The sequence below is a fragment of the Eupeodes corollae genome, chromosome 2 (genome assembly GCF_945859685.1).
Source record: "Eupeodes corollae chromosome 2, idEupCoro1.1, whole genome shotgun sequence".
NCBI classification, from domain to species: domain Eukaryota; kingdom Metazoa; phylum Arthropoda; class Insecta; order Diptera; family Syrphidae; genus Eupeodes; species Eupeodes corollae.
In genome coordinates, this window is record NC_079148.1 from 121,736,845 (window position 1) to 121,752,501 (window position 15,657).

The following is a 15,657-nucleotide window of genomic DNA, read 5'->3' on the forward strand; positions in this document are numbered from 1 at the left end:
GAAATAAAAAATAATTGATTTTGAAATTGTGGCTTAAAGCTATTAAAATAAATTTGAAGCCTACATTTTTGAAATGAATTACAAATTTTTATACGATAATATGTAATTAAGAAGCTAAGGATTTTTTAAATCCATCCCCATTTTCTTAAGCTACCCCAGTGTTAAAACTATAAATTTTTAAGAAAACTAATAAATATCTATAACCCCTTTAGTGTGAGCAAATTTGTTAATCTTTAGAAATGTTTATGCAGGCAGAATTATAAATATTTTACTGAATATGTAGTTTATTGAAAACCAATAAAGATTTTGTAGATGTCTACATTTGAACTATGTAAATAATGTACATTTCTTTACACGAACGAAAAGCTTGTTCCATATAACCTTGCACCTTCTGATTGCTTGAATATGAAATGTTAATTTTAAAAACACAAACATCTTAAAATGATATTTTTTTTTTGAAAACAATCAAAATGCATTCATCATTTCGCCATCGAATGCAATAAATCAATTTTTCAATCATAAAATATTTCCAACCAAAAAGAAAAAAAATACAATATTATGCGCATTAAGGTGGTTCGAAAAAATTCAGTTTTTTCTTTTGATGTTCGAAGGAATTTTTTTGAAATTTCAAATTCTTATTCCGATTTTTTTGATTTGGAACTTTATTTTTAGGAAAATTACAAAACTTTTTATAATTTATTTATTTTTTTCCCAATTTAAAGACAAATGAATGAACTTCTAGAAAAAATGTTTGAAGAAATACTAACAAATTCATCCAAAATATTATGTACACATTATTATTAAGAATTTTAAAACATTTGTAGGGCAGTAGGAGTTTAGTTTTGAAGATATTTTGAAGAACAAAAATCCTCACTCATGTACTAATTCTTTTGCGGTCTGAATAGCTCCATGTAAAAGATTGAGCTAAATCTGAGATTTGCTGGTCAAAAAGTTCTTAGACTTGTGAATGAAATTATTATTTCAATTGAAAATGGATGCTTTTTAAATAAAACCTTACTCATAAACAGTAAGGCCTCGTGAAAAATAAGTTTAGGAACCACTTTTTTGTTTAAAAAAAATACAATTTTTTTTAAGAACCATTCTAATTTACAATGATGCATTTTTAATCTACTTGATTTTTAGACAATTTATAATAAATGATTCAATATGTTTTTGAATACAGTTTTCTTCTTAACACATTGGTTACTGGTAAAGGGGAACACGAAGAAAATTTGAATTTTCATCATTCCCAGGTATAGTTTTGTAAGTACAGACGATAAAATTATTATTTATTATTTTTGAACATTTTCCTTCAGCCATTAAATTTACTTAAACAGTATTGAGAACCGATTTAAAAATAAAAAAGGGGCTGCAATGCGACCCACACTGATAAATTCCCATCCCGTCTTTCGATTTGTCTTGCTTAAAAGTTTGTAGGTTTTCATGTTGTGTTAAAAGAGTTGGCAGTTGAATTATTATTAAAAATTTCAAAATAACAAACAATATTTTGCATATAATGAAATAGTTTTATTTCAAAATCTATTTTTGATAACGAGGTTTTTAGACGAAAAACAATTTTTACCAATCTTAGAAGCATTTAAAAGTTTTTATTTCTTATATAAATAAAAACAAATTGTACGAATCAAATCAATTTGAAGTTAATAACTTCATTTTTTGACGAGATATCGAGTACCGAACATAATTTTTTACCTTTTTTTCGTACTATTTTTTGTTTTGTTTTGAGAAAAAACAGACAGTTGGATTTTTATAAAAAAATTACTGAATATTTTCTGTTAGATTATATTAGTTTGCAGCTAATATCTCAAATTTTTGAAAAGTTATTTGAGTCGAAAATACATTTTTACCAAATTATAGTAATGTTCTTTTTTTTGGGGTTTTATTTTTTGTAAAAAAAACTGTCAATGAAATATTTCTCAAAATTTAATAAGTGTTGACAACAATGTTTTTTTAAAGTTAAAAAGGTAAAGTCTCGAAGTTTTGAAAAGATATTTGAGTCGAAAATCAGTTTTTACTAATGTTTAGTAATGTTTTTTCTCAGGTTTTTATTTTTTTAAAGAAAAACTATCAATTTGATTTTTCTCAAAATTTTACTAGATGTCAAAAACGTTGTTTAAGTTATTTATGCAACTATTTTGAATATTAAATGGTTTTTTCTTCGTAAAATTTTCGAGGTGACAGTTATTTTTTTTTTCAGTTTATTTCATTTTAAGGAAAACCGCTACTCGAATATTTTTTTTCAGAAATGTTCTTGTTTGGTATCTCTACAATATGAAATACAAAATTTAATGCAAGTCGCTAGTGTCATTGGTTCTTGAAATATTTTGGGTTATACAAAACTTTCACCTTTTTTTAAATTACTGTGGTTAAATAACCACCCACTCAACTTTTTTGAGAGCCCTTTCTGCATTTTTGTAGAAAAAAATTTATTTAAAGTCTATATCTCTACTGTTGAGCTATGTACGGACGTACAGAAGTACATTCGGAACTCTAGTGGCCTTGAAAGGTCGAGAAATGTCAATATTTTGATTTTGTCAAATCGGACCGATTACAATAACTTCCTATGGGAAGCTTAATCGAAAACTTTAAGGACAACAAATGATTTGTTTTTGCCATCACTTAAAATTTTTAGGAAAATTAAAATACAAGTAGTTTTTCTAAAAAAAATAAAACATCATTAATTTCATCAAAAAACAGTTTAAATTTAAGTATTGGTTGCATATTTGTCGAAGTTTTTATACCTTTAACATAAAAAATACAACTTCATATTCGACAAAATCGATCTTTTGCAACTCTACGCTTTAAACTGTTGAATGAATATGACAACCTAATATGTATTATTATTTTGTGTACCTACATTCATTTAAATTACCTTAAAATTTTAATTAAAATTGAATATAAAATACAAAAAAACACACAACAACAAGACATAATGAACCAAATAATAAATTAATATTAAATACCTATAATGAAGATAGGCAATCAAAACCTATGCCTTTTGCAGCTCATTAATTTCAATTAAATTATAATAATTCAAACAGACAATAACAGATGCACATTTAAAACAATAATAAAAAAATTAAAAATAAAACATTACCTATAACGAATAATAGTACAACGGTAAATAGTAATATAAGGTATTGTTATCTTTATGAATTGAGATATAAAAGATACACATATACCTTAAGATACATGCAAGGGAAGATAACAGTCATAACTTTCAAAGATACACAATTCAAGGTCGATAAGATAAAAGATCAAAATAATAATACAAAAATAAGATATGCGAATGACGCTCTTTTTAAATTTATTTTCGAATCAAAGGTGTTTTCAAAAACAACTGTGTGCGAATTCCTTGCGATCTTTTTTTTTTTTCTAAAATTGCTAAGTATTTTGAAAAGCAAACTCATCAGGAGGATGAATCACCCCAAGAATATTCAACTTTGTACAAAAAGAAGTGAAAATCTAGGAATACGTACATTTTTGCGTTTCGGGTTTCGTTTTTCATCACAATTTGTGTCTCCGTTGATTAAAAATTAAGTTCAGGAAATTTGTGAACAAAAATTAAGTTATATCTTTCTTAGGTATAAAACTTCAAATATTATTTTGAAAAATAACGAATTTCAAATAAATACGAATGAACAAAACTGAACACACACCTTATCGCGTTTGATTGTACGAAAATTCCGACATTCGCGAATATAATTTTACCCACTCGAATGGATAAACAATAAAATACTAAAATTCATCGAAAGCTTCTCGAATCGGAAAACCCATCAAAGAGCAGCAGCTGTTTCGCGAATTAAAGATTCGTATTTGGATTCGGATCTCACCGGTGCGGTGTGGCGGTGTAGCGGTGTAGCGGTGGAGCGGCAGCAGCAACAACAGTGCTGCCTCAGATACTTACCTATTTTTTCGTACATTATAAAAAAAGATACCTACACTTGTGCTGAGTGCTCTATGGTAAATGTTGTGCATAGATAAATCTACAAAAATGGAATCTGAGTCAGCAAAAGATACAAGAGGAGTATTTTTTATGATGAAGACAACGACGACGACGACGTCGACGAAGAAGAAAAGTATAGTATCTATAGCGGCTCACCTAAAAACCGCCATCACTCATATGAGTTAGAGGTGCTCTTATAGTACTTGTACGTACACCCCACTATGTCTGCCGCCAGCTCGGGCAGATTTACCAACGTCTTCTTCTTTCTTACAGCCGCCACCGCACCGCGCCGCGCTGCGCTGATAGCCGTCCTCAACGACGACGACCAAGACGAACGTTGACGGTATGACGACGGTGAGCAGCACTAACAACTGCAAAAGAATATTGTTTTCTGTGTTTTTAATATGCGTGCATCTCTTGCACTGCAGATACTTAAATGTTTTCTTAATTTTTGTTTTTGTTATGTTGCTATTGTTGCCTTGCCATTGCTTTCCCTTTAGTTTTATTGTTTCTATAACTTGAACACATAATACACTTGAGTGCACCGATAGTAGAATGAGGCTACTCCAAATTATGGTTGCCACTAAGGTAAAAAAAACTCTGCATTTTGAAATATATTATGAAATTTCAAAATGTTTTTCTTTATCATGTTATACAGAAAAATTTCAAATTCACTTCAAACATAAGTTTGTCAAAGCGTTATTTTGGTAAAAATGTTAACCAAATAATTTGATTTTAACACTTTTTTGAAGTGAAAATCTTGAAATTTCTCGACGTTTCAAGGTCCCTATTGTCGAAATAAATTTTGTTTAGAGAAATTTCTGTACGTGCGTGGGTACGTACGTTCGTACGTCCATACGTCTGTACGGTCGTACGTTCGCGAAGTTTTTTTCGTCGTCCATTGCTCAAGAACCAGAAGAGATATCGACTTCAAATAAATTTTGTTATACAGATAATAAGGTTGAAAGATTCAGAAAGAGCTTTGAAGAAAATTGAGTGGCTTGTTTTTTTACCATAGCAGTTTTAAAAAAAGGTGAAAACTTTGGTTAACCCTAACATCAAAGCAGAGAAGTATATTTTTTGAAGAACAATCCAATTAACGGTTTTTTTATAAATCAAAAGAACTGAAAAAAAAATTGACACCTCGAAAATTTTATGAATATAAAATGATTTTATCTCCAAAACAATTTTGTGCAACGAAAAATAAGGTTTTCAAAATGTGATACAATTTTGAGAAAAATCGAATTGACACTTTTTTTCTAAATAAAAACTTAAAAGAGAAGTTGGTAAAAATTGATTTTCGACTCAAATATGTTTTCAAAAATTTTGGGATCATGGCTTTCAACTTATTTTGCTCATCAGAAATATTGTTTAAAATATTCGGATAAATTTTGAGAAAAATCGAATTGACAGTTTAAAAAAAAATAAAAACCTAAACAAAAAAATTAATAAAAGATCGTAAAAAATGATTTTTGACTCAAATACCCTTTCAACTTAAATACTTTTTCAAAACTTTGAGATCTTGGCTTTAAACTAATTTTATCTTTTAGAAAGTATCATATCAACATTCAGTAAAATTTTGAAGAAAATCTAACCAAAAATAAAAACCTCCCAAAAGAAAAGGAATACTTAAACTTGGTAGAAATCAAACAGTCCTTTTTCCATAGAAAAATAAAATCTAGAAAAAATAGTACGCAAATTTGGTAAAAATTGAAGTTCGGTTTTTGATATCTCTTAAATTAATTTTATTCATCCAATTTGTAAAAATTTAAGAAATTCTACTTAAATTGGTAAAAATTTGTTTTCGACGAAAAATATATTTAACAAAACTAGATTTTCAAACTTAAATAGTTCTTTTTATGACAAATAATTTTGATAATTTTAAAATTTTGAAGAATAATTCAATTGACAACTTTTTAAACAAAACACGAAAATCTACCAACCTTTTAAACGAGGCAAATCGACTGAAGTAAGTGGTTTTTAATCTGACAATACTTTTTTCGAAGTAAAGGCCCAACTATAATAGGCATAAGCAAACATAAGCTTATTTCAAAAACCCAACGATAATTCACTTAAGTTAGGGAAATTACTGCATAGCCATAATGCAATTTTGCTCACGTATCTAAATGTCAGATTTTACTTATGCGGCGAGCGACTGGGATCGCTCTTGCATAAGTGTGCTTAAGTTAACGAAACTGAGAAAAATTGAACGAAACGGAGCTAGACTCCATTATGTTCACTCGTATTGAGATTCTTTGTATTCGCACGTTTACTTATGCGCGCATATGCTAGCTTATGCCTATTATAGTTGGGTTGGGCCTTAAGTCTTTTTTAAAACATTCGCTTGATCTATGTTCCGAATAGTTTGCCATTTCCTTAAAAACTTTACAAAGTCGTGCAAAACTTATAATTAATAAAATATTGTAAAACGAACAGCAAGCATCCGTGCCCATCTTTCTAAAGGATTAGTATCAATATTTGTAAGACAAACAAGTTTAAAGTCAAAAAGTACTTTGTAACAAGACTATGTATTAACCCTAATATATTTTGTTTTTGTAACAAGACATTGTATTTAACTTAATATATTTTGCTTTATCATGTAATTTTAAGTTTTACTATAATATAGTTCACACTCTGTGTTCACCTCAATATTATTAAATAAACATAGAAATTGTATTAGAAATGATTCGGAAGTTAATAAAATAATATCATTTTTTAAAAAAGGTATTAAGATTTTCTTTCATTTTTTTGGGAAACGTTATTTAAAATTGTTATACATAGTTAGTCCGGAGTTCCTCCCGACGACCAGTATACAATAAAATAAAAAGGGCAGTGTTAGCTAGGAGTTCCTCCAGGCAGCACTACATATTTTAGGTAGTAACCAGCATCGCTGCTACAAATTGGCGCACCAACTACAGGGCAGAAACCACGTTACTTATACCACTTTTTTTTTTCTCGACCAAAACACTGCAACTCGATAAAATAGGCACACCGTCACTATTCTAAAATGCCACGAAGAACTGAACCACCGCCTGCCTCTACCTCAGATGCAGGGCAAGAACCAGGAGATGTTCTACAAATACCGATGCAGCAACTTCAAAATTTAATGCGGCGGAATGTTTCACTTTCGGAGTGCTCCGAAAGGTTTCATGGGGAAGCAGACTCTGAAAAATTGGACAATTTTCTACAAGCGGTAGAAATATTTAAAAAAGTAAAACTAATATCGGACGCGGATGCATTATTGGAACTACCTCTACTCTTCAGAGACTTCGCTATAAGATGGTGGAAGGGAGTGAAAGATGAGGCTACTACATGGAAGCTTGCAATTGACCTGCTAAAAAAAACAATTCGCTCCAAATAGAAAACCTCACGTCATCTTTCAAATTCTCTTTGACACAAAACAAAAAAGAGGTGAAAAATCTGATACATTTATATGCGAAAAACGAGCTCTTATATCAGAGTTGCCATATCCTCAATTTACTGAAGAAATAGCCATCGACATAGTCTACTCTCTTCTACAAGAAGCAATTCGAAAAGATGTAAGAAGAGAGCAGTTCAAAAGCTTCGAAGAATTGATTACGTTATGCAGAGACTGGGAGCAACTATCAGTTAATACTAGGTCAAATTTTAATTTTTCAGAACCATCCCAAGCTAAACAAAAAATACGATGCAACCACTGTAATTATCGCGGTCATCGAACTGAAGATTGTCGAAAGCTTCATCAGACAAAAACAAAAGAAGCAAACGTGACAAGAACAGTGGAAGAAAAGCCAAATATAGTTTGTTTTGGATGTGGAGCTAATGGGTTCTACAGAGGAAATTGTCCTAATTGCAAAAACAAAGTACTCCCTAGTCAATCATACAATAAAACCCAGTCACTAAAAATATCATCAACAGGAAGCATTCCAACAATTCCATTTACGACAAAAGGAAAAGAAATGCTCGCCTATATTGATACAGGAGCGTTGACAAGCATCGCAGGCAACGATTTATACCAACACCTTAAAGAAACTGGACACAAATTTCATAAGGTCAGTGCAAACGTCACGCTAGCTGATGGAATCGATTCACGAAAAGATATGTGGTGTACAGCTTGTCGCATAATCATTGGCAATAGGTCCAAGTTAATCAACATTAGCGTCTTGCCAGAAAGACGAAATTCCATTACGCTCATCGGAATTGATTTTCTTGAGAGCTCTGGTATCATTTTGAATCTGGGTCAAAGAACATGGCAATATGTCGACCAACCAAATGTAATTTTTGAATATTATGACCACCTGGAACCAGAAATCCAAACACCAAAAAGCGACATTTCAACACCAGTATCCTTATTAAATTGGGAAAATAATAGAGTCGAGCCAGTTTCTCCTCTAGGTAGTACACCAAATCAAATTTTAAATATGTCCATCACCGAGAACGAATATGTTTCACAGTCAGAAAAAGCCTCAGAAGATGAAATATATGAAATTTTTCGAGATGCACTTCCTCTCTATGTCCACAGTCCTAAAAATGACTCAAACTTCGAAAATGTATTTTTAAATACAAAAAGGCAAGAACGAACCTATAGTACCGAAAACCTGTTCCAGCCACCACACAGAGTAAATATTAACGCTATAGAACTTCGAACGGAAGAAGGATGTCACTTGTCACAAGAACAAACAAAAGTGCTTGAGTCTATATTAAATTGGCACGAGCAGGTATTTAACTGGGAAAATGAAGTGACTGTAAAAGGAGTTGAACATATTATTGCAACTAAAAACCATTTGCCAATCGCTTCGCCTCCATACAGACTTTCGCCAGCTAGAAAAGAGCAGTTGAAAGCTGAAATACAAAAAATGCTCGTAAAGGGTATAATCGAACCTTCTGATTCTCCATGGGCAGCACCAGTAGTAATGATTCCAAAAAAATCAGGCGAAATACGAGTTTGCATCGATTACCGCAAACTCAACGCGGTCACTACACCAGATCGTTATCCTTTGCCAAGAATTGACGACTTACTACATGATGCTAAAGCAACATCATTTATGAGCACCCTAGACTTACAGTCGGGATACTGGCAAATAAAAGTCGCCGAAAAAGATAAACCGAAAACAGCATTCGTAACACCTTTCGGAACATTTCAATTTAACCGAATGAGCTTTGGACTTCGAAACGCACCAGCTACATTCCAACGCCTCATCGACCGATTAAAAGCTGGACTAAGCGAAATTACCATCTTTGCTTATTTAGATGACATAGTTGTCTGTTCAAGTAGTTTTAATGATCACATGAGCGATCTTCAAAAGTTATTTCAAAGACTTACCGAATATGGCATCAAAGTTAATGGGGGGAAAAGTCGCTTCTGCTGCGAAGAAATTAAATATCTGGGACATTTACTAACAAGGGAAGGCATCAAGACAGATCCAGATAAAACGTCAGCAATCGAAAGAATGAGACCACCAAGAAATTCAAAAGAAGTACTCACGTTCTTACAGACTTGCTCCTGGTATCGAAGATTCATACCAAATTTCTCGGATATTGGTAAACCCTTGAGCAAATTACTAAAGAAAAATGTTACGTTCAAATGGTCATCCGAGGAACAACAAGCTTTTGATAAATTAAAGCAACTTCTAGTAACAGCACCCATACTACAACAAGCTGACGAAAAGAAACCCTTTCTCCTGAAGACCGACGCAAGTAATTATGCTCTTGGAGCTGTTCTGGTCCAGGGGGAGGGAGCCGAAGAACACCCCATTGAATATGCTAGTCGATTGTTAACACCTACCGAAAGAAATTATGCCACCACAGAACGTGAAGCATTAGCAATAGTATGGGCGGTGAATAAATTCCGGGGCTATTTCGAAGGAGCAGAAATTACTCTTTTAACAGATCATCAGCCTCTAAAATGGCTAATGTCGCTAAAATCACCAACCGGCAGACTTGCCAGATGGGCTATGCAACTCCAATCATATGATCTAAAAATAAATTATATCAAAGGAAAAACTAATGTCGTTGCCGATACCTTATCTCGGCCTCCATCGCAAACATGTGAAATTTGTTATACACAAGTAGACATTCCAACACGTCGTCCTTATGAAATACGAAAAAGCCAGCTTAATGACCAAAAGTTACAAACAATTATTAATGCATTTGAAGAAAGCAGTGGTACGGAAGCGGAACAGTATGCCTCTGAAGGCTATATAATAAACAATGGTATATTATACAAATATATAGAAGATTTTGAAGAAGCTGCACTGGTTATTCCGGATTGCGAACAAGAAACTATATTGAAAGCCTTGCACAAAGCACCCACCGCTGGACACTATGGTGTTGAAAAAACTAAAGCAAGGATTTTACCTTATTTTTATTGGGATGGGATCAATTCCCACATAATTGATTTTATCAAGAAATGCGACGAATGCCAAAAATACAAACCCTCTAATCAAAAACCTGTTGGTCTATTCCAGTCAAAACCACAGAACCAACGTTTCGAAACCATCTCAGTAGATTTATTTGGCCCTCTTCCACCCAGCAACGGATATCGTTGGATTTTCGTGATTGAAGACACCGCAAGTAGATGGGTAGAACTGTTCCCACTCAGAGAAGCCACCGCTGAGAAATGTGCAACCATCTTACTCAACGAAATCTTTTTACGCTTTGGCATCGCCAGACGAATCATCAGTGATAATGGACCTCAATTCGTCTCCACCATTATGAAACATCTCACTTCTTGTCTTGGTATTGAACAAAGATTGACACCAGTCTATCATCCACAACCAAATATAGTCGAACGAAAAAATCGCGATTTAAAAACACAACTCGCTATTCTGGTCGGTACAGAACATACAACATGGGTCACACGACTGCCATCAATACGTTTTTCAATGAACACATCTGTATGCCAAACAACAGGGCAAACCGCAGCATACCTTACGTTTGGACGAGAACTAAGGACACCAATACACATCACACACGATCTAAGCATGATAATTGACAATGAAAACTTCGTGCCGGAGATAACCCCACATTTGAAACAATTGGCCAATGTTTTGGAAGATTCCCGCCAACTTGAAAAGGTAAACAAGGAGCGACATCTAGCAAACGCAAACGCTAAACGAAAGCCAAAACCTGAATATCAATTAGGTGATGCCGTACTAATAACAACTCACGTTTTAAGCAATATTGATAAAAATGTTACAAGCAAATTTATACCAAAAAGAGATGGGCCATATATCATAATTCAAAAAGTAGGCGAAACATCATTTCAAATAGCACATCCTGATCAGACCGATGTCCCACTAGGGACATACCATGCATCCGCACTAACTCCCTACAACTCTGTGGGTGACATAACAACAACAAATATTAAATATCCAATCAGAAGAAGAGGACGTGTTAGCTAGGAGTTCCTCCAGGCAGCACTACATATTTTAGGTAGTAACCAGCATCGCTGCTACAACTTTAAATAAATAAATTGGGTGGCGCAACAGTTCGCTGGGAATTAGAGCCTAGTGACTTACAACTCTCAACCATTTCTGTGTGCTAGGACTTTTTTCAGTAATGGAGGGGACCTACAGTTTTAAGCCGAATCCCAACGGTTAATTTGAGAAAGCACTTTTCATGAGAAGAATTAGGTTAGGTTAGGTTAGAGTGGCTGTCTAGATATCATTGACACACGTAGACCTCAAGGGTCCATTGTGATACCACTAATGAGGTTACTCATGGGAGAGTAATGAATTTAAACAAACCATTTTGTGCTTTTAATAAAGTTAGAGAGACGTTTTGTGTCAATATTTACCAGTTCACTGGTATTATCGAAGAAGGGATTACCGAGAAAGTAATTCCTTCTAATGGAGAGTGCTGGACATGTACATAGAAGGTGTTGGACTGTTTCCTCTTCCTCCTCGTCCATGCAGCTTCTACAGAAGTCATTTGTGTAGACCCCTAGCCTCAGAGCATGTCTACCTATGAGGCAGTGTCCCGTTATTACTCCAATTGTAGAGAGAAGAATTACTCTTGGAAAATTTGACAATTCCTTAATACTGCTAGTATTACTTTTAGTTTTTTATTTTTTTTTTGTAAAAAAAACTTATTTTTTTAAGTTTTTTAAAATGTGTACCCGATTTTTGATATAACATCATTTTTATTTTCGAGATATTCGAGGTAACAAATATTTTTTTAATTTATTAATTTTTTTTCGAATTCATACAAATTTTTAATCTTGTCAACATTTATAATATAAAATTTATTTCAATTCACTAGAGTAATTGGTTCGCGATATATTTGGAGCAAACAAGTTTTTTTTTAACTTTTTTTAAAAGTTATTTTAAATGTTTTGTGTCAATATCTGTAAGAAAAATTATTTGAAATCGACCTCTTTAACGGTTCTTGAGATATGGCTGACTAATATTTGTTCCCGAATGTATACTGCCTTTATTTTATGTTCTATAGGGACTTTTAAACGTGGAGAAATTTAAAAATTTTCAATTAAAAAAATAGGACAGATTGCAATAACTTCTTGTGGGAAATTAATAATGGTTCAGTTCTAAGGACGCATCACGCGCTTAATGCACATTTTTAGATACGTTATGTACTATACACCGAAGACGCTATTTCTGTTGTTTTTGAGCAAAGTATTGAAGAATACCCAATCCATCTGTCATAGCGTGCAACAATAATTGAAGCTGCTTACATACACTTAATGAAAGATTTCGTGATTAAAATGGGTCTGGGGGCTTACATAATTTAACATGTGCAAGAATTGAAAAAGTTATGGACACCGATCCCGTTTATCACAAGAACATTTTGTTCAAATTATTCGAGCCTGTAAAGGCCACCGTGCGGCCTTATATCATTTTAAAAACATAATGGCAAACCATTTTATTTTTTAATTTTAGGGGTCATCCCATGTGATGGGTTCAAAAAATCGATTTTTTTTCATAAATTGATAGTTTAATATGTTTAGAAGGGATTTTTCAAAATTCGAAGTCGTTTTAAAGATACGATTTCGGGCTGTTAAAAAAATAAAACAAATAAAAGAATTGGTAGAAAAGGACCAGGTAAATTTACTGATAAAGGTATTCCGTCAAAATTTAATGAAGGTTTTGGAGGTAATTTGAAAGTAATGTCGGTTATGGGATGCCCTATAGGCCGCGAAGCCCGTACTTATGCTGAGAAACGTGATGAAAAGCGAATCTCACGTTCTGAGCGGCTCGTAAGTGATGCCGTTAAACAAGCCAGAATTAATTTAACAGCTGAACACTCTGCTTTGAAAGAGTTTCAAGAAAAAGAGGACGGAATACTCTATGCACCAGGCATCTCCGATTGAGAGGTAAGTTGATATTTTCATAGTTTAGAGGACTTGAAACTTTGTGTGTGTTCATCAAACTTTCCTATATCGTATCTCAAAAACGGCTTGACCGAATGACTTGAAAGTTGGTTTCAGCACATGTAAACGCATGGAATGAAGTATCGTTAAGCAAACAAAATTTCGATTTTTTTACAGCAAAAAAACAAAAAAAAACGTACGATTCGCGACTTTTTTTTTTAAATGTCTCCTAAAAGTTCAAGTTTTTGTATATTCATTTGATGATAGTTCATTCAATGCATTAAGGCTCAAAGATTAAAACGCCGTTAACGTTTGTTACCCCCGTTTGTTTTAGCCGGACTCGTGGAAGAATTGCAAGCCCAACCGGTTGTGCACACCGGTGTAACTCGTGGTCTTTACAATATTTTTAATTAAAATTCTATATTTATAGTGTCAAACTATGTTAATAAATGATAATAAACCTAATTAAAATACAGGACGTCACATGGGATGACCCCTTTAAGCTGAATTCTCGGCCTTCATGCAAGCCAAACGTCTAAAGAAACACTCTTTACATAAAAAGTGTTTTTCATAAATCAGTTGTGACCGTTTTCAATGTTTTCCCATGATATATACATTTAAATATGAAAAGTAACATTTTTTAAGACTACTCTTCTTTCAAAGTTTTTGTGGTAAATTTTTGTTGGTGAGATAAAATGTAAAAGAAAAGAGGCTTGAATGCAAATCACACATTTAACTACCAATTGCAGATATTTAAAACTTCTACTTGAGTCCAAGCTAGCGGAATCGAAAAGAGCAGTTTCTTCTGTGTGGATCGATAATAAAGGTGTCGAGCATAGTTCAAAGCTGAACATTTTTCTTGCAATAGCAATGCACAAGTTTGAGGATATTGCCAATACGAAGAGATGGAAAGGTTCTTCAGCTATTTCTTTTTCATTTTTCGGCTACCAATTTGCACTCCAATTTATATGCTACATTCGGAAACAATTGAACCTCCATTGTTTTCAAGGACCTTAAAACTGCATTTTTACTACATTATTAAGGTTATGGAAATGGATGAAGAAAGATTGCCGAGACAAGTACTTTAAAAGATTTTGTCATCCAGAGGGTAATATAGTCAAAAAGTGGAGGAGTTGGCTCTTAGCTCAGGTGAAAGTATCGAACTTTAACCCGGTATAAGCCTTTCAGATCTATGAGGCAATTTTAAAACAATAATAGAGAAATTAAGCCATGTCGCGTATAGAAGTTTTAAAGAGGAACCTTAATCTTCGCAACACAGAATGAACGAACATACCTCCTCAACCGCTTCCCCATAAATATGATAAATGTTACATTTAAAGTTCGAGGCGAACTATTAAATTTAAATTACATTCCGCATCGACCAGATTTGCTGATCTTATGCGACCTTTGCAAACTTAATGAGAGAGTAGATGTACACCATTAGTTTCGTATAAAATATTTTGGAGCAGCTGTGATAGAATTGTCCGAAACATTGGAAGTTCTGGATGTAAAAGTAAGCTAGAAAATTGTACATAAATATATTACAAGAGCATTGAGCTATAGATAATCCGCGAAGGAGACTTTTAAATATATAACTAGGTCAACTATGCAATTAAACTTAAATGCATTGTCAATCTGGTACACAGCCACTGGCCAAACCATATTTAACTGCTAGTTTTAAAAACATTTTTCAAATAAAGTTTTTCTAACTAACTAACTACTTGATATTTTTGTGTAGAAACTTCTTAAGGTATTTTTTTTTATGTTTGAGTCAAAAAATATTTTTACCATTTTGTACGGTATTTTTTGTAGTAGGTTCTGTTTAAAAAAATTGATTGAATGTTTTGAAAAGTTTATTAAACGTTAAGAACAATTTGTCAATATTTTGTATAATATTTTGCGTAAAATGTTTCATTTTTCAAAACTTTCAATTAAACTTTTTTTTAAATGTTCATAGTGAAAAAGAATCTCAAAAATTTTAAACTGCGGAATAATTTGTTTTAATTTTTTTTTTTGATTTTTAAAAGAAACTGTCAATAAAACTTTGTTTAAATTAATATAGATTCTATATAGCAGAGCATAAAAGACATTAAGAATACAAAAAAAGTGTCTTGATCATACTTCCACATGGCTTCTTTTCTCTAAGAATAATGAATTGAGATTCTAAGAACTAATCAACATTTTTAATTCTACAAAATTGAATTACTTCCACCGTGAAGTTATTAATGAAGTTATTAATGTGCTTTGGTAACCATATAACGCATGTTTCCCTCATCCCCTTAATAACCATTTTAAAAATGAAAACATATCACTCTATCTAAGACAATTAAAGATAAGTGATGGTTCGTTCCGATGGATTCTTCCCATAGTGCAGTGCATGCAACCC

The 15,657-nt window shown here is 32.7% G+C and overlaps 1 protein-coding gene across 4 annotated transcripts in view; it reads right to left on the reverse strand.

Moving 5' to 3' along the window:
* The window catches only part of LOC129946661 (uncharacterized), a 413,134-nt gene that overhangs the window by 184,525 nt on the left and 212,952 nt on the right, over positions 1–15,657 (reverse strand). The window contains exon 1 of one of the 4 annotated variants that reach the window (XM_056056920.1): positions 3,498–3,741. The exons of the other annotated variants lie outside the window; for them this stretch is intronic. Coding sequence (XP_055912895.1) covers positions 3,498–3,526 — 29 coding nt within the window. The 5' untranslated portion in view covers positions 3,527–3,741. Of the gene's footprint in view, positions 1–3,497; positions 3,742–15,657 lie in introns of those variants that run through there. 4 annotated transcript variants of the gene reach the window in all.